Source organism: Typopeltis vanoorti, chromosome 13 (assembly GCF_054136105.1).
Source record: "Typopeltis vanoorti isolate ZY-2024b chromosome 13, IOZ_Tvanoo_1.0, whole genome shotgun sequence".
NCBI classification, from domain to species: Eukaryota; Metazoa; Arthropoda; class Arachnida; order Uropygi; family Thelyphonidae; genus Typopeltis; species Typopeltis vanoorti.
This window is the reverse complement of record NC_143561.1, coordinates 20,188,385-20,215,257: the sequence shown is the minus strand read 5'-3', so window position 1 is coordinate 20,215,257 and position 26,873 is coordinate 20,188,385. Positions and strand designations below refer to the sequence as shown.

General features: G+C 34.9%; 1 protein-coding gene across 2 annotated transcripts in view; it reads right to left on the bottom strand.

Moving 5' to 3' along the window:
• LOC150099979 (kinesin heavy chain-like) overlaps positions 1-26,873 on the bottom strand; it is a 579,478-nt gene that overhangs the window by 296,673 nt on the left and 255,932 nt on the right. For both annotated transcript variants that reach the window (XM_090403282.1, XM_090403283.1), the window contains exons 11-12: positions 19,761-19,909; positions 204-466 (exon numbers count right to left, since the gene is read on the bottom strand). In XM_090403282.1, coding sequence (XP_090259408.1) covers positions 204-466; positions 19,761-19,909 — 412 coding nt within the window. The remainder of the gene's footprint in view (positions 1-203; positions 467-19,760; positions 19,910-26,873) is intronic.

Below are 26,873 nucleotides of genomic sequence, written 5' to 3'. Positions count from 1 at the left end.
AAGTTTAGTATTATTACTGATGAATTCATAATAAAATATTCAATAAACCTATGAAAGTATATATATAAAAGAAAATTCTTTATGTGATGGAATTTTTTGGATTGCAAATCCAGCACCTTCAAACTACATTAGAATAACCTAAATGATTTCAGTTACCTAAAAAAATTATTTTAACTTAACGAAGAGTGTATTTTTATATTTACCTCTTCTTGTTCAATAGTCTGTTCTTTTAGTTTTTCAACGAGCTGACTTTGGCGGGCAATTTCATCATCTTTCTCATCCATTTGTGCATATAAACGAACTCTTTCTTCTTCAAATTTTACCCTTTCCTCATTTCCTATTGGTTCAGAAGATACTTGCACAGTGGTTGCTGACAAGTTGGAAAGAGATGAAGTTTCAGAAAGACTAAGTGTGCTAGACGTAAGATCATTTAATGATGTTTGTTCTTCTTGAGGAACTGTTTCGCCTACAAAATATAATAAATAATAGTTGTTATTTTAATAACATTTATATCTTTCAAAGGAGACATTTAGGAAGATATTTAATATTCTAAGACAACATTTAATATATAAATATTGATCAAAATTTACAATGGCCTAATTTTGATCTATATATTAATACAGAGCATATTAATTTTCCAAATGAACTTTCCATATTAATTTTTTAGAGATTGGCTGAACCAATTTTTATTGAAAATCAGCTTATAAATGAGAATTTTTAATAATTATTCACCAGTGTCTAACCAAATTGTCAAAAGTTTTGTAATAACAGATAATTTATAATTTTAGTGCATTTTCCTCTACACTACATTTTACTAATGGTGATACCAAGAAAAATGACCTTGACAGAATTACGTTTTATTGAACTCACCTATGATGGAGAATGTTCAGAAAACTGAAACAGTTAAGCTAGCTGAAACTAAAGAAATTTCACAGGCTTCCTTAAATTTATGTTTATACCATTTTTTGGTGTGATGTAAACAATAGGTGCCTTTCCAGTCAATTCTATGTAAAGTATTCAGGGCATGATCAGAAAGGCCAGATTTACCATAGTTATTAAATTTAATGTGCTGTTTATGTTCCTTTTTTGGATAGAAATTGTGCACTCTGTTTCACCTATAGAAGACAAATTACAAGTGCACTGAATATGGTACACTTCAGGGTGGGCCAGCAGAAGAAATGGATCCTTGGATGAGTTGAATAAGTTCTTTAATTTTGCAGGAGGTTTAAATGTGACATTAAGGTAGTATTTCTGTAATATTCTGTTTATTTTATCAGATATCCCTTTAATGTATGGAATGGTTACAGTTTTATTGTAATCTAGTTTATTTTTGTTTTTAAGTAGGGCTTGTGAAAAAAATAATAATAAAAATAAACTAGATTACAATAAAACTAACTATGCCATACATTAAAGGGATATCTGATAAAATAAACAGAATAAGCTTGTGTCTGTATATACATGTGTATACTCCAGATGATGAACTTCATATGAAGGTCAAAACATCAGGAAATTAAAGTAATTATTTCTAACGATGGTTGTAGTCTCCATAATTTGTTTGAAATGGACACACAAAGCATAGTTCTTCTGGGGATGAAGTGGTGCCTTTGAAGTGCGTGGTACTGGATTGTTTGGTTACAACTAATGATAAGTTTGCTTCCTGTTAGAGTACAAGATAGATTTTTCATAACAAGTGAGCAAGCAATCCATAAATGGCTCATTTTTACGATGTGAAAGAAGTCCAAAACAAATTGATAGCCTTTGAAGTTTATTGTCATCAAGACCCACTTGCTTAGCTTCCATGATTTTCCCAGTTGATGCAAGTATAAACTAATTGTTTCACAACTCATGTTAAACATTTGTGAAAGTTCTTGACATGCTAATCTTGAATTATTTTCAATAGCAGCATGTAATTCTTCATTATCAATAATGGAGACTTCCTGAAAGTGGTACATCTTCAAGTGATTCATCACCAGAAACAAATTTGTTAAACCATTTCTGTGCAATACATTCTACTACTGCATCTTTTCCAAATACCACACATATCTTATAGGATGCTTCTGAAGCCTGAGTTTAAATTCATAAAGCAAACAAGCTTGAATTACACCAGGTTCAACTGACACTTTAAAAGGGTTCAAAGTCACAGAAAAAGAGTATACACCAAGTTATACGCATCAATCAATCAGTGATTGAGTGATGCATATCTGTACCTTATGATGCGCATAAAGTTGTGCTTTGCAAACCCCTACAAAATAAAACAAGTCATTGCAGCGAACTCTACCAAAAACCCACACAAACCAAAGAAATTGATAGATTGTCCTCAGTAGACTGGGGATTGGCATTTAAGATGATTTGAGCATTAAAGCATTATCAAATAAAGAAAAGAAACTGAGGACATCTGAAAAGAGGAAACCATCCACCATGACACAATGAATGTGATGACAAGTGAGGAAAATGTTCTTGCATACTTTCAGTCTATGCAAGAACAATCATGACATGGATGATAATGTGAATGATGACTGATCTTCCTTTAGTTGGATATAAGCTCAATTTCATGCTATTGGGGATAGATGCCACATGTGTATGACAGCTTGTATAGGATGGATGTGAATTTCAGAATAAAAATTTTTAATAGTTTGGGGAAGAGGACACCATCTGAACCAGGACACTTGTTATGTAAATTGCTAAGGATTCTTTAGATGTCTTTTTGGTAAAACATCACAGGAGGTATAAATTGGACTATAATACAAAGCAATTAGACTTGCTTTCTATTTTATGTTACTCTTATCTATATATAAGAGTAAAAATTGTAAAAAAATAACAATAAAATTGAAGGAGATATTAGGAAACCAGAAGTTTGATGTAAAATCAGGTGAAAGACAAGGATGCACACTACAACTGTTATTCATGATCTATGTGGATGACATTATGAAGGAAAGTGGCAAACTTTATATAAAAATTGGAGATGTTGATCTGAGCTCTACATGATGTTACATTCATAAATAAATTACTAGTAAATCTACTGGATTCCTTAATTAAATTGAATAAATGCTGTAACAAAAACTGGCATTAAATCAATAACAAAAGTGTAAAGACAGCGAAAATAAGCATGAACACTGAAAACATCAGCAATGAATGGAAATATATAGACAACAGAATAAACAAAAATGGCTGTGAGGAGTCAAATGAATGAATTTACATGAAAAGAGAGAAATTTGTCAAAACACTGAACTACAGTATACAAAAGTTTTAATTTATAGATCCAAGAGCTGGGTTAAAAAATATATAAAGACCACAGACATGGGTTCTGAGAAAAATTAGGAGAGTGAACAGATGACACAATAGCAGAATCATATTAAAACTGAAGATTTGAAAATTAGAAAGGAACTCAAATTTGTAAGCATTCAGCAATGTGAGCAGAGCTACTTTCTGTTGTACAGCCACTTAAACAGAACTGAAGAGAAAAGACTAGCAAAACAAATATTTGATGTCAGAATGCTAGTAAAAAGACCAAGATCTAGGTGGAGTGATAAAATCATTCTCGCTGTCGTGGGCCTGGACCCTCAACCATTTGAGGGTACAGCAATAAAACGGTTCTATAGGCTGGCTACTACAGAAACGTTTTATATGTACATGCTGTTTTATATATACACGGGATCGAACCTGGATGCTTCCCATCAGCTGGTGAAAAATCCTGCAAAGACTGAAAGATAAGATCTCCATAATATGTCATTTTGGCAGATGATAAACTAATTTGGAGGAAATAATAAGTTTAGTTTAATCCTTTATCCAAGTGTAGGCAAACAAAGGTTGCGCCTGAAAATATCTTCAGGACTGAGGCAAAGTGGTACATCTGTTGGCAACTCATAGCAAAGGTGGACCAAGCTCTCATCACTCCTTGTCTTAGTATCTCCCATAATGCAAAGCACATCTCCTTGCAGACATGTATAATGCTATGCATTAAAGGAAGGGCTACTACCAGACCGGTTTCGACCTTTATTGAGGTCTTGTCAGTGGGAGGCAGACCAAGAAGTGGTGATACTAAGGCAGAAGCAATAGAGAGGTCATATTTACCTATACGAGTTGCCAATGGGTGTACCAGCTTATTATTAAAATACTCTGGATTTAGAGAAAGATGTTGGAAGTTTATTTGCACTTGGTTAGACTATAATAAGTTTAGTTTAATCCTTTATCCAAGTGTAGGTAAACAAAGTTTGCACCTGAAAATATCTTCAGGACTGAAGCAAAGTGGTACATCTGTTGGCAACTCATAGAAAAGGTGGACCAAGCTCTCATCACTCCTTGTCTTAGTATCTCCCATAATGCAAAGCACATCTCCTTGCAGACATGTATAATGCTATGCATTAAGGGGGGGGGGGGGGTTTCACCTTTGCTACGAGTTGCCACTTTGCCTCAATCCTGAAGATATTTTCAGGCACAAACTTTGTTTGACTACACTTGGATAAAGGATTAAACTAAACTTATTATAGTCTAACCAAGTGCAAAATAAACTTCCAACATCTTTCTCTAAATCCAGAGTATTTTAATAATAAGGTGGTACATCCTTTGGCAACTCGTATAGGTAAATATGACCTCTCTATTGCTTCTGCCTCAGTATCACCACTTCTGGGTCTGCCTCCCACTGACGAGACCTCAATAAAGTTTGAAACCGGTCTGGGTATGTGGCCCTTCCCTTAATGCATAGCATTATACATGTCCACAAGGAGATGTGCTTTGCATTATGGGAGATACTAAGACAAGGAGTGATGAGAGCTTGGTCCACCTTTGCTACGAGTTGCCAACAGATGTACCACTTTGCCTCAGTCCTGAAGATATTTTCAGGCACAAACTTTGTTTGCCTACACTTGGATAAAGGATTAAACTAAACTTATTATAGTCTAACCAAGTGCAAAATAAACTTCTAATTTGGAGGAAACTTGTTGATAGGGAGTTAGTAAAAGTATAACTTTTTCATGTAGTAATACTATTATAGTACCCTGTCCATCCCTTAAGGCCCATATATCAGGAATTTGAGAATGATGATCAATACAAGTGTTAAAAGAGACTGTCTACCAGGATTTGTGTGTGTGTGTGTAGAAGAGATGTAGAAGCATGGAAGGATAGAAGTTGTATCTGATAACAGGTGTGCAACTTCTGCTTTACTGACACTTCATGAGGTACCAGAAAGTTCAACTGCCATTTCAGCAGGAAGCAAATCTTCTGCAGTTGACCCTTTCAAAGTAAGATGTGCATTGGTTGATGAATCTTTTTAACATGTCCATGAGAATGCAGTGCAGGCAGATAGCAAAGCAGAGATTTCTGACTTTGATTATGCTGAATTTCTAGCTTGGACTACTTTTGTGCACATGACCAATTAAGACTTTATTAATGGTCAGGGGTTTTGAGTGGGATGAAGATACTCATTCCACAGTTATTCAGTTGTAACATGTGCTTGGATTGGGAGAGCAAAAAGCAGTTGGTCTACAGAAAGGAGGAGTAGAAATCAGACACTGTTAAGCAAAGGATCAGGGTGTTAGGATAATGAGGATTAGCTGGCGTTCTGGTGAGTATGTGGACAACTTGTGATGGATCACTACTAATATCAAATAATTTAGTGTCTCCTTTAACTTGATCAGTGAAACTGAAGAAGCAAAACTACAGGGACATTATCATCCCTCTAATAACTATGAGGGCAGCACTTATGGTAACGGTAGTATGATGGTTTGGGGAGGCATCTCATTAGGTGGATGCACTGACTTGTATATGCTTTCTAGCAGAACTACAAATGCAGAAAACTTATAAAGACAATGTCTAGCATCCCTATATTCATCTGTACATGGACGTGATTGGGAGACATTTATCCTAAAAGATGATAATGATTGTCCACATTGAACGAATCTCATGGACCAATATCTTGAAGAAGGTACTATCACATGAATGGACTGGCCAGCCACATCTCCTGAACTTAATCCTACCAAGCATGTCTAGGTTGCTCAAGGTGTTGCAGGAATAGTTGCAATAACAACTATTCCTGAACTTCTGAACACCATTATAAACAGTATGAAAAATTGTTGGGTCATCCCTTGGCAGTACAGCTAAGGGATGACCACATGCCTTACTGAAGCACTTTAATAATCTTATTTTGTTTGTTTTTCCATTTTCTTCATGCACTCATTTGTTTCTAAATTAAACTATTATTTAAAAATTTTGTGGGTGTATCTTCTTTCACATCTCATACTGCTTTTCACCAAATTGTTTTTCAGAAATTCATCATACAGTTTTTGAGTTATGATTTTTCTCTTTATTGCTCAATTTGTAGAAACCAGTGTAGTTTGAATTTCCCAAGAAAGAAGACCTCACCGAAAATAATCAAAGACATCAGGATGTACTCCTGATTGCATTCTCCCTGAACATTTTTCTACAACTGTTGTGTCACTATTTCACTTAACAATATTTCAAAGTAATTACTACAAACATCAGGAATATATTTGTTCTAATTTTTGTGAGTTTTATCATCTTATTTGTTTTACAATACTTCCATTTGTAAGCTTTCGACAGCTTCTAGAACACTGCATCACCTACATGATATTCATCTACTATATTATTACCAAACTCTTTCCAAGACTTTTGTTTAGTTACTGTTACAAGTAATTTATGTTTTTATATTTTTCTCTGTATTCTTTGAGAATACATGCTCACTTACTTGCCAGAAACCGACTGTGTAACTATTTGAGTTTCCTATAAAGTTCAGATTTTTTCTTCTACAACAAAAAACATGACAAGCACACATATATGTTTAAATTTGTTAATCTGGAAAATTTATGCAACTATGGAGTGTATAGGATATTAAGATAGTGATACAAGAAAGATACATCATTACTAACTTCTGCTTGACAATCTCTCTCCAGATTAATGCATTATCAGTCAAGATTCTAATATTATCAGATCATATATTTCTGTCTTCTAAGGACTTCTTGCTGTATCAATCCACCTAGATCTAGTTTTTCTCTGGATCTTTTTTGTACCAACCTGGCTAACAACACTTGTTTTGCTGATCTTTTCTCTCCCTTTCTATTTAAGTTACCATATTACCATACCACCTGAGATTAGTTCTGCTAACACATTTCTGAATGCTAATAATATCAAATTCTTTTCTAATGTCCTTATTTTAATATAATATTACTATTAATGCCATCAGTTCACTCCCCAGATCATAATCAGAACTCTCTTATCTGTGGTCTCCAGTCTTTGATCAAGTGTTTTATTTCTAACCGAGTTCTCAGATCCATAAGTTAATATTGGTTTGAAAACTAACTGGTATACAGCTAGTTTTGTGTTTTGATTAATTTCTCTCTTATTCCATATAAATTTATTCAGTTGACTTCCTACCATACAAACTTTGATAATTCTTTTATTTCCATATCTGATTTGTTATCTTCACTAAAAATTGTGCCCAAATAGATGAAATGTTTTACTTGTTCTAAAACATTTAATAATTCTCCATTCAGAATTTTGTTTCTGAATCCTGAAGATTCATACTGGATTTATTTAGGAATATAACATCTGCATAAATTAAAGAGCTGAGATTAACATATCCAATTTTGATATGCAGTTTTATTTATTTATTTATTTTTTTTAATGATAATGACCGCACACATGAAAGGTCACAGGACTTGTAACACTACAGTGCCATTTTAAGTGATTCAATAGAAAGAGGTAACCTATTGATGTTTCTTAGTTAGAGTTAGATTCAGTGGCAAAAACAGTATGGAGGAGATTGTTCCAAATAGAGATGGATGGAATGAAGGAAGATGATGAGTTTGCTTGGAGTGACCATTTCAGAGGAGTCCAAGAAGAGAAAGCTAATCTTTAAAGGAAACTGGAACATTATCAAAAGTAAGAGGAAGTGAGGGATGATCTCTCTTGTGAGTAATAAGGCAGGCCTGAGTTTTTATGGCATTGAAATTTACTAAGTTATCTTCACCCCATTTAAGGATGTTGAGGAGATCAGTGTTCAAGTCATTGGTTATGGAAGATTTTGAGGCTTTTATCACTTCAGTATTATGGGGTGGGGTGGGGGGTTCTTGAATGAGCAAGGGTAATGCCATTGGCAAAGCTGTGAATAGGATTTGAAGTCAAAGATAGAAAATCACTGATGTAAAGGAAGAAATTTAATACCACTTTCTTTCATTATGTGATCCATATAGAGGATGAATATTGAGGGTTTGAAAAATGCACTTATTTGTTTCTGATGAATGAGAACTTTTAGTTAAAAAAAAATTACAGTATTTCAGTTTAATAATCAATTTTAATTACATATTGCTGATTCTATTTCCTTTTTTAAGTTGTAAATAGCTTTTGTATGTTAACCTTACTTATCACATCTATAGTGAATGCCAATCATTATAAATGCCTTTTGTCGATCATTACTGATTTTGTCATACTGTAATATGGCCAATGACAGGTTTTCTAAAATATAAAATGATGTGTCATTTTATATTTTAGAGAACACACTATGTATACCATGTGGTAACCAGTTGATCGCAACATGGTAACCTAAAATAGATATGCAGTGCACAGCAGTAATTTAGCTTCTTACCTAGTGATGGAATAAGAATTATATTGATTTCTAAATGTTTCTCAATTATTTTCTGAGTTATTAACATCGTACATTTGGCCCTGTCTGTCCAACAATGTTTCAGAACCAATCAGAATTCGGAAATACACTAATGTAGTTATAGGTGTAGAGACTTTTTTCATGGTACTGAATGTTTACAACATTTGCTTATAATGACAAAGAAGAAATCCCCCCCCGCCTCCCCCAAAAAAAGTGATTCAAGACAGTGTTAGAAATTAAAACATAGCAAAATTAGGATTAGTAATAATAAAAAATAATAATTTGCCAGTCTGGTTGGCTGAGTGGTTAGTGTATCTACTCTACAACCAAAGGTTGCAGGTTCGAATCCCATTGTGGGCATGAATTTAATTGTCTGTGGGCAAATGATAGTGGTAGTGGTGGGCAGTAGATGGCATTGGCATAGATGATGTGGTTCACTGTAGTTGGTGGATTTGAGTGGTGAGACAGAGAGTTGTAGAGTGGGTGCCCTCCCTCGATAAGTCTTCGGACGCCTTGGAAGTGTCGCGTAATGATGACAATAACAACAATGGTTTTGTATAACTTACAAAATGCATGCATTTTTTCTTTGAAGAGTGATAAATACATTAATAACTCATACAGGGTAAAAATTAGCTATACAATTAACCAGCAATAAATCCATGACTATGAAATAATAGACAACCGTCGCAAAGTACACCCAGGATAACATCTGATGAGAAATATTTACCTGACTGGTAGGCCAGCCAGGGGTGCTTAAGGGTCAAAACTATATAGCCCCCCCTCCCCACATAGCCTTCAAAGGAATGCAGAGAACCGACCAGAGCTTCTGACCTAATGTCCAATCCTCACCTTCTCGTGGTGCACCCTGTTAGGTATAACCTAGATACTGAACAGACGAGGATGGGTTGGCAATCTGGGATTTTGCGGACCAAATTGTATTCTTATTGGCTTAAAACAAAATTTTAAATGATGGTACAACATGATAGCATTTCATGCTGGCTGAGGCATCGCCCGGTTAAACAAGGCTCCCGTTGTTTTCACCAAGGAACCAGGACAAAGAGCAAAAAGTCACCTACTGGAACAAATCCAAAACTTACCCCAACTCAACATTACCAGAGTTCAACATCAGTACTATCAACATAAGAAGCCTGAATGGCAAAGAAATGGAGCTAGCTGAGGAATTAGATAAGTACCAGATCAACAGAATAGGAGTGACTGAAACTAAAAAGACAAAAACTAGTGAGATCTTACTGAGCAATAAATACAAAATGTTATATTCAGGCAATGACAATCAAGGAATAAAAGGAGTAGCCATCAAATTCAACACTAAATATGAGACTCATTTTGAATGACAGGCAGTCTCAAGTAGAGTGATGTGGGCATATACGAGAATGGGGAACTGGACAATGAGACTTATTTGTGCCTATGGTCCCACAAAGTTTCTAAGTAGAAGTGGAGGAATTATTTTGAGGCTTTAGAGAAAGCAACTGACACAATGAAAAAGGAAAAGTTGGTCCTTGTTGGGGATCTAAATAGCAGAGTAGGAAATGATTGTCAGACATACAAAAATATTTTGGGAAAACTTGGAGAAAAGAGCAAAACTAATAATAATGGCAAATACCTGTTGGATTTCTGCTCAGGACATGGACTAGTTATTACTAACACAATGTTCCAACATAAAAATGTACACAAATTCACATGGAGAGAAGAGGCAAGGAATAAAAAAGTCTCATTGAGTATGTTATTGTTGATAGTGATGTTTCTCCACTGGTGCAGGACATCAGAGTGTACACAGGATTTGAAATTGGAAGTGATCCCCATTTAGTCTTGAGCAGGATAAAATTGAATTTCATATTCAAAAAAAAAAAAAGAACATGTAAGAAAGTTTTAAAGAGAATAAAAGTTGAGCATCTCTCACATGTGAACTGTAGACTAAAATACACAAACATTTTTGAAGAAAAAATGAAAGAGTTTGAGAGCAAGAACCAAATCTTGGAGATTCAGTGGCAAGCCCTGAAGAAAACACTGATTGATTCAGCCAGAGAGATATATGGCGAGGTTGTGTGCAAGGATAGAAAAATCAGAACTTCATGGTGGACACAGGAAGTTAAAGAGGCAGTGAAGAAAAAGAAGAAAGCATATCAAACGTTCCTGACAAATAAGTCAGCTTGTACTCTTAGAGAACACAGAGACAAATGTAAGTAAGCTAAACACTGTGTAAAACTGACTAAACAAAAGTCATGGTAGGACTTTGGCAAGAATATAGAAAATAAATATCAAGCAGGTGGCAAGATATTCTGGAGGTTGTTGAAGAACCTCAGAAATGGAGGAAAGAGTGCTGAGTGTTGTAAAAAATCCATTAAACCTCCAACATGAAGTGCTGTAAAAGGAATTAGAGATGATAAAGGTGACATGAAATCAGGAGAAAAAGGTATCCTTGAAATATGGAGTAATTACTTTGAAAAACTGCTAAAGGAAACAAGCAGTGATGACAGCACACTGGTAAACACTGACCAGGCATACAGTCAGGAATACATATCCATACTTGAAGTAGAAAAAAAAAGCCATCAAAGGCCTGAAATGTGGAAAGGCAGCAGGAGTAGATGATACTCAACCAGAAATGCTCAAGTATGGAGGTATAAAAGTCTTACAGTGGCTGCACTGCATAGTTCAGAAGGCATGGACAGAGGGACGAATTCCCGATGATTGGAGTAGAGCTCTCATAGTACTCATATATAAAAAGGGAAATAAAACTGCATGTGAGAATTACAGAGGTATTTAGTGTTCCTGGTAAGATATATGCAAGTATACTTGAGAAACAGTTGAGAAGGATTGTGGAAGAGAAGCTTGGTGAAGAACAAGCTGGATTCAGGCCAAATAGAGGCTGTCAGGATCAGATTTTCACTTTATGACACAGTTGAGAAATCATGGGAATATAACAAAGATCTGTATTTAAGTTTTGTAGATCTGGAAAAGGCATATGACAAGGTGCCAGGAGAGAAGCTATTCCAAATGCTACAGTTATATGGTGTTAATGGGGCATTATATCAAGCAATACTTAGTCTTTATTTGAGTTGTAAGTCAGCAGTTAGAATTGAAGTATAGGAAGATGGGTTAATGTTAAATCTGGTGTGAGACAAGGATGTACATTATCCACTCTGTTATTCATTATCTATATGGATCACATTATGAAGGAAAGTGGTATTAAACATGATATGAAAATTTGTGTTAATCTCAGCTCATTGCTTTATGCGGATGATGTTATACTTCTAAATAAATCCACTACAAGTCTCCGAGATTCCCTGACTAAATTGAATAACTGTTGTAAGATATGGTATGAAGGTCAGCAATAACAAGACAAAGACCATGAAAATAGGCAGAAGCACTGAAAATATCAACTGCATTGTGAATGGAAAACCTATAGAACAAGTAAACATTTCAGCTACTTATGCACAATTTTTAGTGAAGATGGTAAGTTGAATATGGAAATAAACAACAGAATCAACAAAGCTGGTATGGTAGGAAGTCAACTGAATAAATTTATATGGAATAAGAGAGAAATTAGCCAAAACACTAAATTACCTGTAAACAAGACAGTATTTAAACCAATTTTAACTTATGGATCTGAGAGCTGGGTTAGAAATAAAACACTTGACCAAAGACAAGAGACTGCAGATATGAGATTCCTGAGAAAGATTAGGGGTGCGAACAGATGGCATCAATGGCAATATCATATTAAAAACGAGGATATTAGGAAAGAACTTGACATTGTCATCATCCAGGGAAGTGTTAGCAGAGCTATTCATGGGTGGTATAGTCACTTAAGCAGAATGGGAGAGGAAAGATTAGAAAAACAAGTGTTCTCTGCTCAAAACTCTGAGAAAAAGACCAAAGGAAGACCAAGATATAGGTGGATTGATACAGTAAAAACTGCCTTAGAAGACAGAAATATAAGACCTGAAGTCTTGACTTCAGGTCTTATATTTCTTATATTATATTTTTATATTATATTTATATTATATATTTAACAGACTGATTTGGAACAAAACTGTAGATAGGAAGTTAGTAATGATGTAAATTTTTCATGTAGTGCTATCATATCTGGTACACCCCTCGAGGGTATATATCAGGAATTTGATGATGGTAATCCAGCATAAAATTTTTCAAGCCCTGTCTGTACATCATAACAATGAATAAAGTTATAACTGAAAGAGGTATAGGAAGATAATTTGATGTTAATTGAGGTGTAAAACAAGGATGCACGTTGTCTCACAACTGACTTAACATCAGATCTTCGTGTACCTCCTTTAATTCTAACTGCTGACTTATACCTGAAATGCAGACTATGTATTGTTCAATACAATATCTAATTTACTTCATATAGTTAAAACATTTTTCGTGGCTCTCTGTCATATGCCTTTTCCAGAGCTACAAAACTTAGAATAAGGAATCTTGTTATATTCCATGGTTTCTCACGTTGTCGTAAGGTGAAAATCTGATCCTGATAATCCCTTTTATTTGGCCTGAAACCAGATTGTTGTTTGCTAAGTTCCCCTTCAAGTTTTCTTAGCCATTTTTCAAGTATGCATGCATAATTGTGTTAATGACAGAAATGGGCTTTATCATGGAAATGTTGACGAGGGGAGAACGATTTCGACTTTGTGTTCATCCAGTTCGGACCCAACAAATGTGTGCAGAGATGTCTACATGTATAAGGCACCTAGAGAGAAGAATAGAGATCTGCAATATGTCCAACTGTGTCAGGCAGACTGCAGACAAGAGTACACAAAAGAACATGCAGGTAGATTCAGGTATGTTCTGTACACGAATGCTAGGAGTATCAGAAACAAATGGGTAGAGGACTTCGGATTGTAGGCATTAGTGAGACCCGGCTATTAGAATCAGACATACTGACTGGTATCGAGTGTAAAGGGTGCACTATTTATTTAAGAAGGATAGAGAGGATAGGATAGGAGATGTGCTGTTAATGATATCAGATGACTTGAATCCATTTAGAGTTGAGACCTATGACTGAGTAGTATTGCTAACAGTATTTCATCTGACAGTGAGCTTGAAGCCATCTGGTGTGAGGTGGAATCTAACAAGACAAATTACATAGTGGGATGTTGTTACAGACCTGGTCAATCAGTTGCTAGTTGTGAAGAAATGCATCACCAAATAGACTAGATGAGCGCAAAAACAGTAATCATAATAGGAGACTTTAATTATCCAAATATTGATTGGGTAGCAGTAGAATCTCATGAGAAGAATGAAAATGCATTTATTGAGCTGTTGCGGGACAACTTCCTCAAGCAGCATGTGACAGAAGGAACTCGAGGTAAAAGAGTGTTAGATTTCATTATAGTGTTTCAGTTAAATATGTAACTATTCTGCCTCCGGTTGGTGACAGTGATCATGCAGTACTCACTTGGGAAGTGACCAAGTTTATGAATGTTCCATTCAGAAAAGGTTACATGCTGAACTACAAAGCAGGAAATTATGACCAACTGAGGAGTATACTGAGTTCAGTGGAATGGGATCAGTTGATGAATGGGAAGAATATCGACAGTGCATGGGAAGCATTCAAACAATACTTAAATGATGCAATATCAGAGTATGTCCTGAGAGTTTGAAGAATAAAGAGGGTAGGAGTCAAATGGATGTGTAATCTTATTAAGCAAGACATTCATAAGAAAAGGATGATGTGGAAGGAATACCTTGTGCATAAGGATGATGTGCATTATGAAAATTATAAACAGCAGGCTAGAATAGTCACAATCATTGTATGGAAAGCAAAGTCTGAGTATGAAAAGAAACTGGCACTGAATGCTAAAGACAAACAACAAGAATTCTACTGATATGCTACAAGTAAAAGAAAGAATGAATATGAAAGAATAACTCTTCTAAATGCAGATGACGTGAGGGTTACCGATGCAGAAGAGGTTGATCAACAATGAGTGCCCATTTTGTTAAAAGCTATCAACCTGGTGTATGCAACATTGAGCTCACTGCTATCTCTTCACTGGATGAAGAAATTCAGGTGTATGAGGAAGAGGTATTAGAAATGGTGCACGAACTGAATAAGAATTCAGCAATAGGGACTGATATGATATCAACACGTGTGCTAAAAGAGTGTTCAGCTGAACTGGCTATTCCTTTGACCAGGCTGTTTATATGAATCTCAGAATAGGAAAGATTCTGCAGGAATGGAAAGAATGTATGATAATTCCATTGCACAATGGTGGTGCAAAGACCGATGTATCCAACTATTGACCAATTAGTATCTCAGGAGTGGTGGTGAAGATTTTGGAAAAACTGGTTTAGAGCTCACACAGAAATGGATTGACAGTGAATCTCTACTTTACAATGAGCAACATGGGTTTTACTAAGGGAAGATCATGTTTTAGCAACTTGCTCACATTCTATAACAATGTTACTGTTGAACTAGACAAGGGGAAATGGATACACCATGATATTTAGAATTTGCTAAGGCTTTTGACAGAATACAGCATTGTAGACTGTTGCATAAATTGAAGAATATTGGTTTAGATTATAGAATATTAGGATGGATAAGAGGATGGCTGACTAACAGATACCAAAAAGTGGTATATGGAGATGCAAGTCTGCAAGATTTAAGGTAACCAGTGGTGTACCACAAGGATCAGCACTTGGTCCACTGTTATTCAATCTATACATTAATGATATTGGGAAGGATTTGACAAGCAACATACAGCTATTTGCTGATGCAAGATGGTAGGGTAATTAGGAATTCTGCTTGCTGCTGATATGCAGTACTTGAAGAATGATTTGAATAGGTTGGAATTGTGGGCATGGGAAAATGGATGTCAGTTCAATGTCAGTAAATATAAAGTCATTCACTTTGCTGTGATATCCAATGTTGTATTATATCGGTGGGATTATGCTCGAAGAAACTGATACGGCTAGGGATCTTGAATTGTTAGCAGATAAGAAGTTGAAGTTCAGGGGCCGTGTAGCAAAGATTGCAAATACAACTCAAAAGATAATTGCAATGCTGAAACGAATGTTCACATGTAAAGATAAGATATCATTTTGCCTCTTTACAAGGCCTTGATAAGACCTCACTTAGACTATTGTGCACAGGTGTGATCTCCTAGTTTCCGTTGTGATACTGATATATTGGAGAGAGAGTGCAAAGGAGAGTGTTAAAAATTATACCAGGACTATGGAATACTGATTATGAAGACAGAATGAGAATTTGTAGACTGCAGACACTAGCAAACAGGAGAAAGAGGGGTCATATGATTGAGACTTACAAATTTACAATCCTGAAAGGGTCATACAGGATTTCAATTGATGGAATTTTTCAATTTATGAAGAGTGGAGAAAGGACAAGAGGGCATCCTTGGAAGCTGAATGCTGCTAAGAAGGGGGGGGGGGGGGCTAGATTTCTCTCTCATAGGGTGGTGCATGATTGGAATGGATTGCCATTGGATGTTGTGAGTGCAAGCAGTGTGAATGAATTCAAGAATAAGTATGATAGCTGGTGTGTGTGTAGTATGTGGTCTCCTTTAATGAGTCCCTTACTCCCTGAAGGTCTCTCTTAATAATAATAACTCTTATGAAGAACACTCGATAGGGAAATTCCTCTGTAATTCTCACCACTTTTATTTTCCATTTTATAGCTGGATACTATGAGGACTAAAACTTTTATACCTGCATATTTTAGTATTTCTGGCCAAATATCATCTATTCCAGCTGCCTTTCTACATTTCAGGTTTTTGATAGCTTTTTCTACCTCAAGTATTCACGCATACTCCTCATTGCATTCCTCTTGAGTGGACGAGAGATGGCATCTAGAATATCTTGAATATTCTAGATGGCTTTGATTCCCTTTACAATACTCTTTCCTTCAGTTTTCTGAATAATCTCCAGAATATTTTGCCATCTTTATGATATTTATTTTCTATGTTCTTACCAAAGTGCTCCCAAAATTTTTGTTTAGCAAGTGTTACACAGTGCTTCACTTTTTTGCATTTATCTCTGTATTCTCTCAGAGCACATGCCACCTTACTTACCAGATCTTTTGATACATTTTCTTATTTTCTTTCACTGCTTCTTTAGTTTTCTGAGGTCCACCATGGAGTTCTGAATTTTCTAGTTTTGTACACAACCACAGCACATGAATATCTAGATGAATCAATGAATGTTTTCTTCAAGATCTACCACTCAAAAAACTTTTTAATACAGTTTTCTTTTCAATATGATATTCAATTTTATCCCACTCAAAACTAAATAGTGATTACTTTGCATTTCAAATTATCTATGTACTCAGAACCAATGTGAAGATATTGCTAACAACAATAACATAGTCAATGAGACTTTTCCTACTTCTTGCATCTTCTCCCCATGCAAATTTGTGTACATTTGTATGTTGGAGTGGTGTTAGGAGTCCACATCCTGAACAGAAATCCAGCAGGTACTTACCATTATTATTAGTTTTTCTCTTTTTTTTGTTATATCGAAAATGTTTTTCCTAAAACATTTTGATATATCTAATAATCATTTCTTATTCTGCTGTTTAGATCTCCAACAAGAACCAACTTTTCCTTTGTGTCAGCTGCCTTTTCTAATGGCTTGAAAAATTCCTCTGCTTCTTCCCTAGTACAACATTCTGTGAGATCATAGGCACAAATAAATCCATTTTCCACTTTCCCATTGTGATATTTTCCCACATCACTCTACTTGATATTGCCTGCTATTTCAGAAAATTATCCTGATATATAGTTACTATAACTATTTTTATAACTATAACTGGTTATAGCTAACATTACTATAACCAGTTATGATAATCCTGTACTTATCCAATTCTTCTGCTGGTTCAGTTCATTTCTGTTGATATTTCTTACTGATGGTGCCAATTCTGAACTCCGTTGATGTTGGTTGGACTTTGTTCCAGTAGCTGATGCTTTTTTTATTTTTTTTAAATTTTTTTTATGTTTGTCCTTGTTTTCTCAGTCAGTTACTTGTTAAACCAGGCAACACCCAAGTCTGCATGAAGTTCTTTCATGTGTTGTACCATAATTTTATTCATGTTTATGGCCTTTTTGTGGATTTAAATCTAATCAATGGGTCTGGAAAATTAAACAGCTTCATCTTTGAAAACCAATCCATACTAATAGATACATACCATCACAGTTGTTCAAACTATTACAAACATTTTTGGATATTTTCTCAATAATAAAAACAAAGTTTGTGCTCTTATTAATATGAGGAAGAGTTACCCAAAGAATTTCCATTTCTATTAAATGATTTCTTACAAAATGACTATAATAAATGCATCATCTTTAGATTCCTTGTTAGCCAAGAGACTCAATACATTACTAATGCTTAGGAAATTAAATGTTAAATTATCTTCTCTATACTGATTCTATTTCAGTAAACCCAGTCAAAATATTTGAGAAGTATTAAATTAAAACAATATTTACTTCTTTCATCAAAACACAACTGCTACTTTGAAATGCAAAATTTCATCAAAATACAACCACTATGACCACTATTTATATTTGCACATAAAATGTAAATAGAAATTTTATATTTAAAAATTATAAATCAAGCTAACAAACTGTTAGATAAAATAAGTTCTATCCTATCTTGTCAAATATACCTTATAATGAGAAAAGTTGAAAAATGTGTATAAAGCATGTAAAGCTATGGTTTTTATATAACCAAAAGTCAGCAAAATATCATAGATGACAGAATTCAATTATTATTGCTCATGTGTTGAGTATTTTGTTGATGTGTCAACAATTGTTTGGATGAGTGATAAAATAAAAATATAAAATAATTTCTAAGTTATTATGTATTTATACCATAAAATTTATTTTTTCCATAAGGCTCATTCTGTATATCTCATTTTTTACTTCTTATATCATATGTAAGAATATATACAAAAAAACACAAAGTAAAAGTATTATTTATTAAATATACTGCCATGTATTTCAGTCTGAAATTAACAGGCCATTGTCAGTTGGCTTAAAAAACAGCTTTTACAAGGTAGAATGTAAACAATTGATTTATTCAAAATAGAATGAGCCACGTGATGTGGCTCATTCTATTTTGAATAAATCATTATGCTTTACATTCTACCTTGTGCTTTCACTTATATATATATATATATATATATAAGTGAAAGCACAATTATGCTTTATGCTTTCACTTATATGTGTATATATATATATATACGGTAGTATATTTAATAAATAATAATTTTATCTTGTGTTTTTGTGTATATATTGTATAGAACTATGGCACAAGTTTCTCTTAAAACTTGAATCATATAAGAAGTATGCAAGTTTGTGATAAGCAGGCCCTCTAAAGTGCAATCCAAAACCAGGTGCCCATCTTTCCCAGGTCTAATGGTAGAACTTACTACAAGATCCTATATTATGAGCAAACAGAGAAGTCTATCAAATAATACATCAAAGAACATACCAGAGAAGTGAGACCACAGCTCTGTCATCACATGATTTCCTTCGGGTAATTTATCTTTCTGAATGTTTCATGGCTATGATAATCAAATATGCAAACGAGAACATACCATCTAGTTTAATAATGGTATGTGGTCATATCTAATAAGTAAATTATTATGTTATGTTTCTTTCACACCTGAAGAAGTTCCATATAATTTACACTAACTAGTTATGTATTTATTAACTAGAAGTTTCGTGTTAACCTTTTTTTCCAGTTTTAGTGATATGTTTCTATATATTTCCAGATTGGTAGAAAATTTTATAGTTTACACACTCTGCAAGGAAATTATTATTTCTGAAGGAAATAAATTAAACTTTACTTCTAACCCATAAATCAACGTTTTGAGCATTTCAAGATATTTTCTAAAATTCCAAAAGCATAGTATATATTATTATATTATTAAACATTCCAGATCCAATATTACAATTGTATCATGACAAAGCTTGTTTTATATATTAAACAAGTCTTGTTTTACATATTTTAAACTACAAGCTTCAAAAACATAAGCATGAATATTATCCAACAAAGAAAATTTCTATTTTAATCATAAATAAAATAATGAATTTGTATAATTAACAATTCAAAATAAAAACTATTTTAATACTGCAAACAAATAACCAGTAATTTCAATTACCATTTCTCCATCGATTCAACTCAGACTCTACATAAGCTAGCTGTCCTTTGAGTCTGCCTACTTTTTCTTTTTCCTTTTCATATCTTCTTTTCCACTCTTCTGCTGTTAGCTCTTCATTCACAATGACACTGTTTTTAATAGTTTTTGCTCTGCAATACAGCATATGAGATTTACATAACTCAATATGATGAGAAAAAGTTCTGTTTAGATAAAATCATTACCTACATATTAATGATTGGTTTGTATCTATTAAAACACTTATCTAATGGTTAATTAACAGAACCATTAGATATATGTTGCCATCACCACAGTGTGATATCATATTCTGAAAGTATAGTTAAATAGCTTAAAATAGTTTTAATGCTTTGCAAGGGAAAATATCCAAATTTTCTCTCATTTCTGAGAGTTAAAGATTACACCACTCCATTATAATTGTGGCTAATTTTAGCCACATATGGGGGGAAGGAGCAATATAGTTTTGTAAAGGGTAAGTCATTCTTCAGTAAATTGCTCATCTTTTATAATACAGTGACAGATGCGTTGGATAAAGGTAATGTGTTTACAGTGATACTGCTGGACTTTGCTTTTGAAAGGATATCAAATGGAATTCTAATCAATAAATTGCAGCACATGGGAATGGATATAAAGTTAGTGAAGTAGGTAAGAAGATGGCTGATAGAGAAATACCAGACAGTTTATTCAGGAGTAGAGGCCACTAGAAGACCTATGACTAATGGCATGTCACAGGACTGTTCTTGGGCTACTACTATTTAATTTGTAAGTTAATGATATAGGAAAGGATCTGAGCGGAACTATTCAGTTGTTCTACCAATGATGCAAAATTGGGTAGAAGAGTAGTTAATAAAGATTATGTATTTTGCAAGATGATTTAGACAGAGTGGCAGTATGGACAAAAGAGAACGAATATCAGTTTAATGTGGCAAAGTGTGTGATTATGCATTTTCAGGTGACAAATTACTAGCTGTGTACCATATTGATGGAACTGTACTCCAGGAAATTGATGAAGCCAGGGATTTGAGAGGTTTTAGTGGATGGGGAGTATGGGCAAAACAAGTCTTGTATCAAGATATGGGGGGGAGGTCCTACCAAGATGCTATAAAGAGGTATAATAACCTCCTTTTCTGCTCATCAAGGTTTTCTTCAGTAAAACAAGTAATCTGATGGTGGGCTGTTTAGAGGGCATACTGCAAAAAGTGGCTAAAACAGCCCACCATCAGATTACTTGTTTTACTGAAGAAAACCTTGATGAGCAGAAAAGGAGGTTATTATACCTCTTTATAGCATCTTGGTAGGACCTCCCCCCCACATCTTGACTGCTATACACAGATTTGGTCACCTAGGTTTCTTGGGGGATGAGGAGGAGGAAGAGAGGATCAAGAGGAAAGTGGCCAAAATGGTAGTAGGTCTATGGAATAAACCTTATGAGGACAGGTTGAAGGTCTGTGGATTACAGAAATCGGCTGATAGGCAGGAAAGGAGTGATATGATTTAAACATACAAATTACTGAAAGGTTTTTACAGGATTAATATAGAGGAAATTGTTCACAATAGGTCTGGTAGTGGGAAAACTAGGGTCCATCCTTGAAAATTCAGCAAGAATCTAGTTAGCACAGGTGTGAGGACTAGATTTTTTACTTGGAGAGTGGTGAATAAGTGAAATAGGATGCCAGAGTCTATTGTGGATACTATGACAAAGCATGATAGATATTGGTGCAAATATAGTGCTTGGCAAATTGTTTAGGGCCTCCCTTGATGAGTCTAAGAACTCCATGGAGTTGCCGTGTAATAATAATAACATACAGTGCCATTTTTGTAAAACAATAGATGCTGGTATGATGTCTTTGCTAGCAGGAAAAGTTGCAAATTAGAATGATATTGCATTCATACATGAAGTACCACTGTTAATAAAGGTGCCATATGTCATACTGTTGCATACTTTCCCCAAAAAAGCACTGTGTGTATGTGTGTATACACACACACACACATATATATATATATATATATATATATATATAATTGACAAGGTGGCCAATCATTAAACTGCCCTTATTCAGAGTTTTATGTAACTCAATCTAACAACTGGAATGCCACCAACTTTGACTAATCAATTTGCATCAACTGAAATTGAACACCTGTTTTGTTGGCATCATAAGAACTAAATGGAATGAAATGAAACTAAATGGAACATAAAGTAAATGGAAAACTTCAGAAACGCATTCCTATTGATATTCATGTTTAACAAGTGCTTCACTTTACTTTATTGCACTTGTAAAGTTATTTTACCTTAATGAGTACAATAAATCAGCTGCTCTTTGTGAGTTTTGAAAACCTACCTGAACTTGCATAACATTGCTTATGCAATAGTTGTGATGCATCAGGAGAGTCTTCATGTCAAGGTAATTCCAAAGAGAGAAACCTCATCTTGCCTAGACATTTGGATGTTGTCAAAAGGTAAGGCTGGAAGAATATGGTTCTTTTTGGTGAGAAATAAGGCAGAACTGTGCAGGCACTGAAACTAACAAGGTTATCTGAGCCCTATCAAAGAGTGGTTTTGGAGATCAGAATTTTAGTTTGCAGTGGTTGTTTCTCTGTGGATTGTAGTGGTCTGTTTGGCACAAGGTTCGTCAAGTGAGAAAGAGGAATGTCATGTAATATTGCCAGCAAAACTATTATATAGTTTTGCTGATATATAGAAGAAAGAGGATGAATGAGAGGACAGACCCTTGTGGGACTCAGAATTAATTACACAATTAAAAGATAGGGAACCATCCACCATCACATACAATGTGTGTGCAGTGGGAAAACTGGCAGCCTGGTAGCACAACTCATGGGACAGACTGAAAGATGAAAGCTTACTTAATAGGCCTTTGTGCCAGACCCTGTCTAGAGATATTTGAGTGCAACCACTCGGGATTTGGCAAACTTTTCCATAGTACTTATCTGAGAGGTGGGTAACATAAGTAGGCAGATCTCTTGAACAGCATTGGCAGCATCCATACTAGAAGTCATTTATTAGTTGAGTACTTTCAAGCTAACATAGGAGTTGGGTGTTGAAAGTTCTCTCCATTACTTTGGAGAAGACTGCAGTGAGAGAGATTGGGAGTGCTAGTTTGTTGGGTAGTAATTTGATGGTAAAGATTTGTCATCCTTTGTGGGAACAGATGCCAGTGGAGTATGATAGCATAAAGAAGCAACTCTGGAGTGCAATTCTTCAAACTGGAGGACTTCTGTTAGGAGCAAGGGACATTTTGGTATCTAATTTGGACAGAATTTTTTCAATCATTTTCTGGTGAAAGTTAAGTGGAGGCATTGAATGTTGGGGAGGACATTTGACAAGTGGTGGGGGACATGCAGGCATTTGAGGAAATGTATGCTGCCAATTGGCTTTTTCTATGGGTGGCGATGCAACTGACCCACTGGTGTAATAGTGGTGGGAGCAGTGTTGGGCAAAAGTGTGGCTAACTACTTGGGTAAGAGACCAAAATATGTGACTGCCATTTGGGCATAATTCAAGGTTTCCTGCTTTTGGCTCTTTGATTGAAGTGGTTTTTGATGTACTGATGATTTTCTTGCAGCTGTTTCAGTGTAAGCAGTAAGGCAAAGTTCTTTATGCTAGTCAGTTGTGCGTAGCTTGGTTCTTCATTTGTACAGCTTTGGTGCACATTCCTCATTCTTTGTTAAATTCCCATCCTCTCAGTAAGCCTTGGCTTACTCAGGGAATGGGAATTAAACAAGGAACGGGGAATATATGCTTCCATTCCAGAGAGGATTACATTAACGATGTGTTCAGTGCATAATGATTGGGCCCGAAGGTCGAAAACAATAATCCAAAGAAGAGAATAAGGCATAAAAATCTCAGAGGTCATTTCACTTGGCATTCTTATGATGCCAATTCTTTCTTTTAAGGTTACATGGTGGTCAGCATTCATGGTTAAGAATTTAGGGATACACAACACACGTGTTAAAATAATTACTTTACTTAATATTAGGAAAGTAATTATTTTAACATTTATGTTGTGTATCCCTAAATTCTTAACCATGAATTCTAATAATGTCAGATGACTCTTAGTTGGGAATGGTTGTTTGGGTGTTGCTCTCAATGGGAGAAAGAGATAAGCACAAATTTATAGTCTGAATAACTTAAGGAAGTACAACCTTCACAGTATATTGGAATCACTATTGAGGAAGAGGTCCAGTGTGTATGGAGAGTGGCTGAGGTTATCTGATACTCTGCTAGACATGAGCACAATTTGCACAAGGTCATTTATGATGGCAAAGTCTCATGATATCTACCTGCCTGGTCTGTGCAGTTGAAGAAGGAAAGCAGTTGATATTGTGGATGTTAAAATTGCCAAGGAAGATAATCTCACTATTAGGAAGTTGGAGTGAGAATATCGACTTTCAAGGAGAGGAAGTCAAAGAGTTTGGAGTAGTTGGTGACATTAGGAGAGCAATATAGACTGCATATGATCATATGCGTTTGATAATGTAGGGCAGAGGTTATCTGATACTCTGCTAGACATGAGCACAATTTGCACAAGGTCATTTATGATGGCAAAGTCTCATGATATCTACCTGCCTGGTCTGTGCAGTTGAAGAAGGAAAGCAGTTGATATTGTGGATGTTAAAATTGCCAAGGAAGATAATCTCACTATTAGGAAGTTGGAGTGAGAATATCGACTTTCAAGGAGAGGAAGTCAAAGAGTTTGGAGTAGTTGGTGACATTAGGAGAGCAATATAGACTGCATATGATCATATGCGTTTGATAATGTAGGGCAGAGGGATTTTTATTCAAAAAAGATCCCAGTCAGGAGATTCTAAGTTGAATGCCCTCTGGCATGGTATGTCAGAGCAAATGTACACACAAATGCAACTCTTGAGCAAAAGGAATTAAAGAACATGTATTTGGGGAAGTTGAGAAATGGATGAAGAGACTGAAATTTGGGTTTCTGTCAGGAAAGGTGGGATTGTTATACTGTGTGGGTACACAGCATTTCCTAAGACTTCCTTAAATTTCTTTATATATCAGTTATGATCAATACATGGCATTTCTGCTTTTTGCCATAAGACTTAGTGGCCTGTGCTGGTTGTGTGAAAGACTACTCCTGATCTATATTTTGTTTTCAACTGGAGAATATAAAACTGGTTTCAACTACTCAACTATGTGCTATGTGCACAATCAAAAATGAATTTTTTTGTTGAAATTCAGTTGCAGTTATTGACCGGATTGAGGATGACATCAGCTGCTTAACTCACTAAGCAAAGTATCCAGAAAAGAATCATTCAGTGCTGAAAAAGGAAAATTTGCCTTAATCCTTCCTATCAGAAAAATGAAATATTAGTTTTATGATCAAACTCTAGAAATCAGATCTGACCCTAATCCCCTAACCATTAGTAGATTCTAGACCGCTAGCATTATGTTATTAAAAGCTACATTTGTGGAAAAACAAACAGTTTTTTTTTTTTTTTAACTTCTCTGAATAAACAAAGTAACTGAAGAATTGGGATGCAAGTGAGAAATGCCAGTGAGACAACCCTTTTAGAATGGCTCAATGGATATCATTAATATTTTCTCAAAGAAAGAGAAAACAGATTCATATTTGAGCAGTGATTATCTTGAGTAGGTCTCTAGAAGTAAATGCTTATAACAGTTCACAAAGCAAACACTATGCCATGAGAGCTTGTGGATGAAAGACTTGCAGATTTGGTTGTGCCCAAATTTTTAAAAGATAAAAGTCCACATACAGTTTTGAATTCTATTCTGGAATGGACATTTATGTAAGTCATTATGTGATTTTACTGGCAAGTGTAAAACCACCTTATTATCTGCAAAATTAAAAAACTTACTCAACTCATCCAAAGACCGGCTCCCTCTGCAGGCCCACCCTGGAGTATAATGTATTTATTGCGCCTGTAATCTACCATATATAGGAGAAACAGGACGAATAATTCCTATCAGACAAACGGAACATAAATGACACATTAAATATAATAATTATGGTGAAGCTGGACTTTCTGATCATGCACTGAACACTTCACATAGAATTGACTGGAAAAGCACAGTTGTTTACATCACCAAAACATGGTAACATGGTATGAACGTAAATTTAAGGAAGCCTATGAGATTCTTATCAACCACCCTAATCTTAATAATAATGATGGTCTAAAAATCCCAAGCATATGGAAGGCACATATTCTACCCATGGAACCTTTCTCCCTAACAGTTAACTATAAACAGGACTGTAGATAATCCAGAATCTTAAATTTGCTTAAATTAGGACATTTTATTGTAAGAAAACTATCTACATGAAAGAATGTTTCTCTGATGTTATCTTAAATAGAATATAGCTTTGATGTACTTTCTAATTAATTTTTTTAATTTTATTTGTATTTTTATTTAATTTATATATATATATATATATATATATATATGTTTATTAATATAATTTAAATGAGTTAACCACCGAGAAAATAAAGAATAACGTTTAATGAGGACACTACTAGTTTCATTGGTAATCCAACTTCTTCAGGTATCAAAGTACAAAGAAAATATAAAATAATCCGACAGAAACATTACGTATTAACAACAACAGATCTACTTGAAACTGTAGTACAGTTTAAATTGGAGTCCGTGCTACAGTTCCAGCTGTATGTTTACGAGTGCATGTGAAATCGCAAAAACGCCAGCGCCGGACAGCAGAGCTATGCGAATCTGGCAAACTGTAGCTAAGGCTGCTATTCATGTGGATTGAATCAAGGGTAATTTCTTTTGACTCAATAATATGCCTTTCAAGTTCATCATAACATTTGTGAATATAAGTTTGAGTCCAGTCTATTTGATGTTGGTGGCCTTCATCAGAGTTTATAGAGAACAAGACGTGGCTGGCGAGAGTGCTGGCTCAGATTCTGTTATAGGAAATGTCTCTCTCTTGTGCTCTTCAACATGGAGAAGTATAGATTTTATCAGTCTGTCCGTAGTAAGGCTTACCACATTCACAAATAATCTTGTATACTCCTGAGAACTGAAGATTGGAAGAAAAAGCAATCTGTTTGGCCACACTAAAACCAAAATCTGGCTCTGCTATATCGATG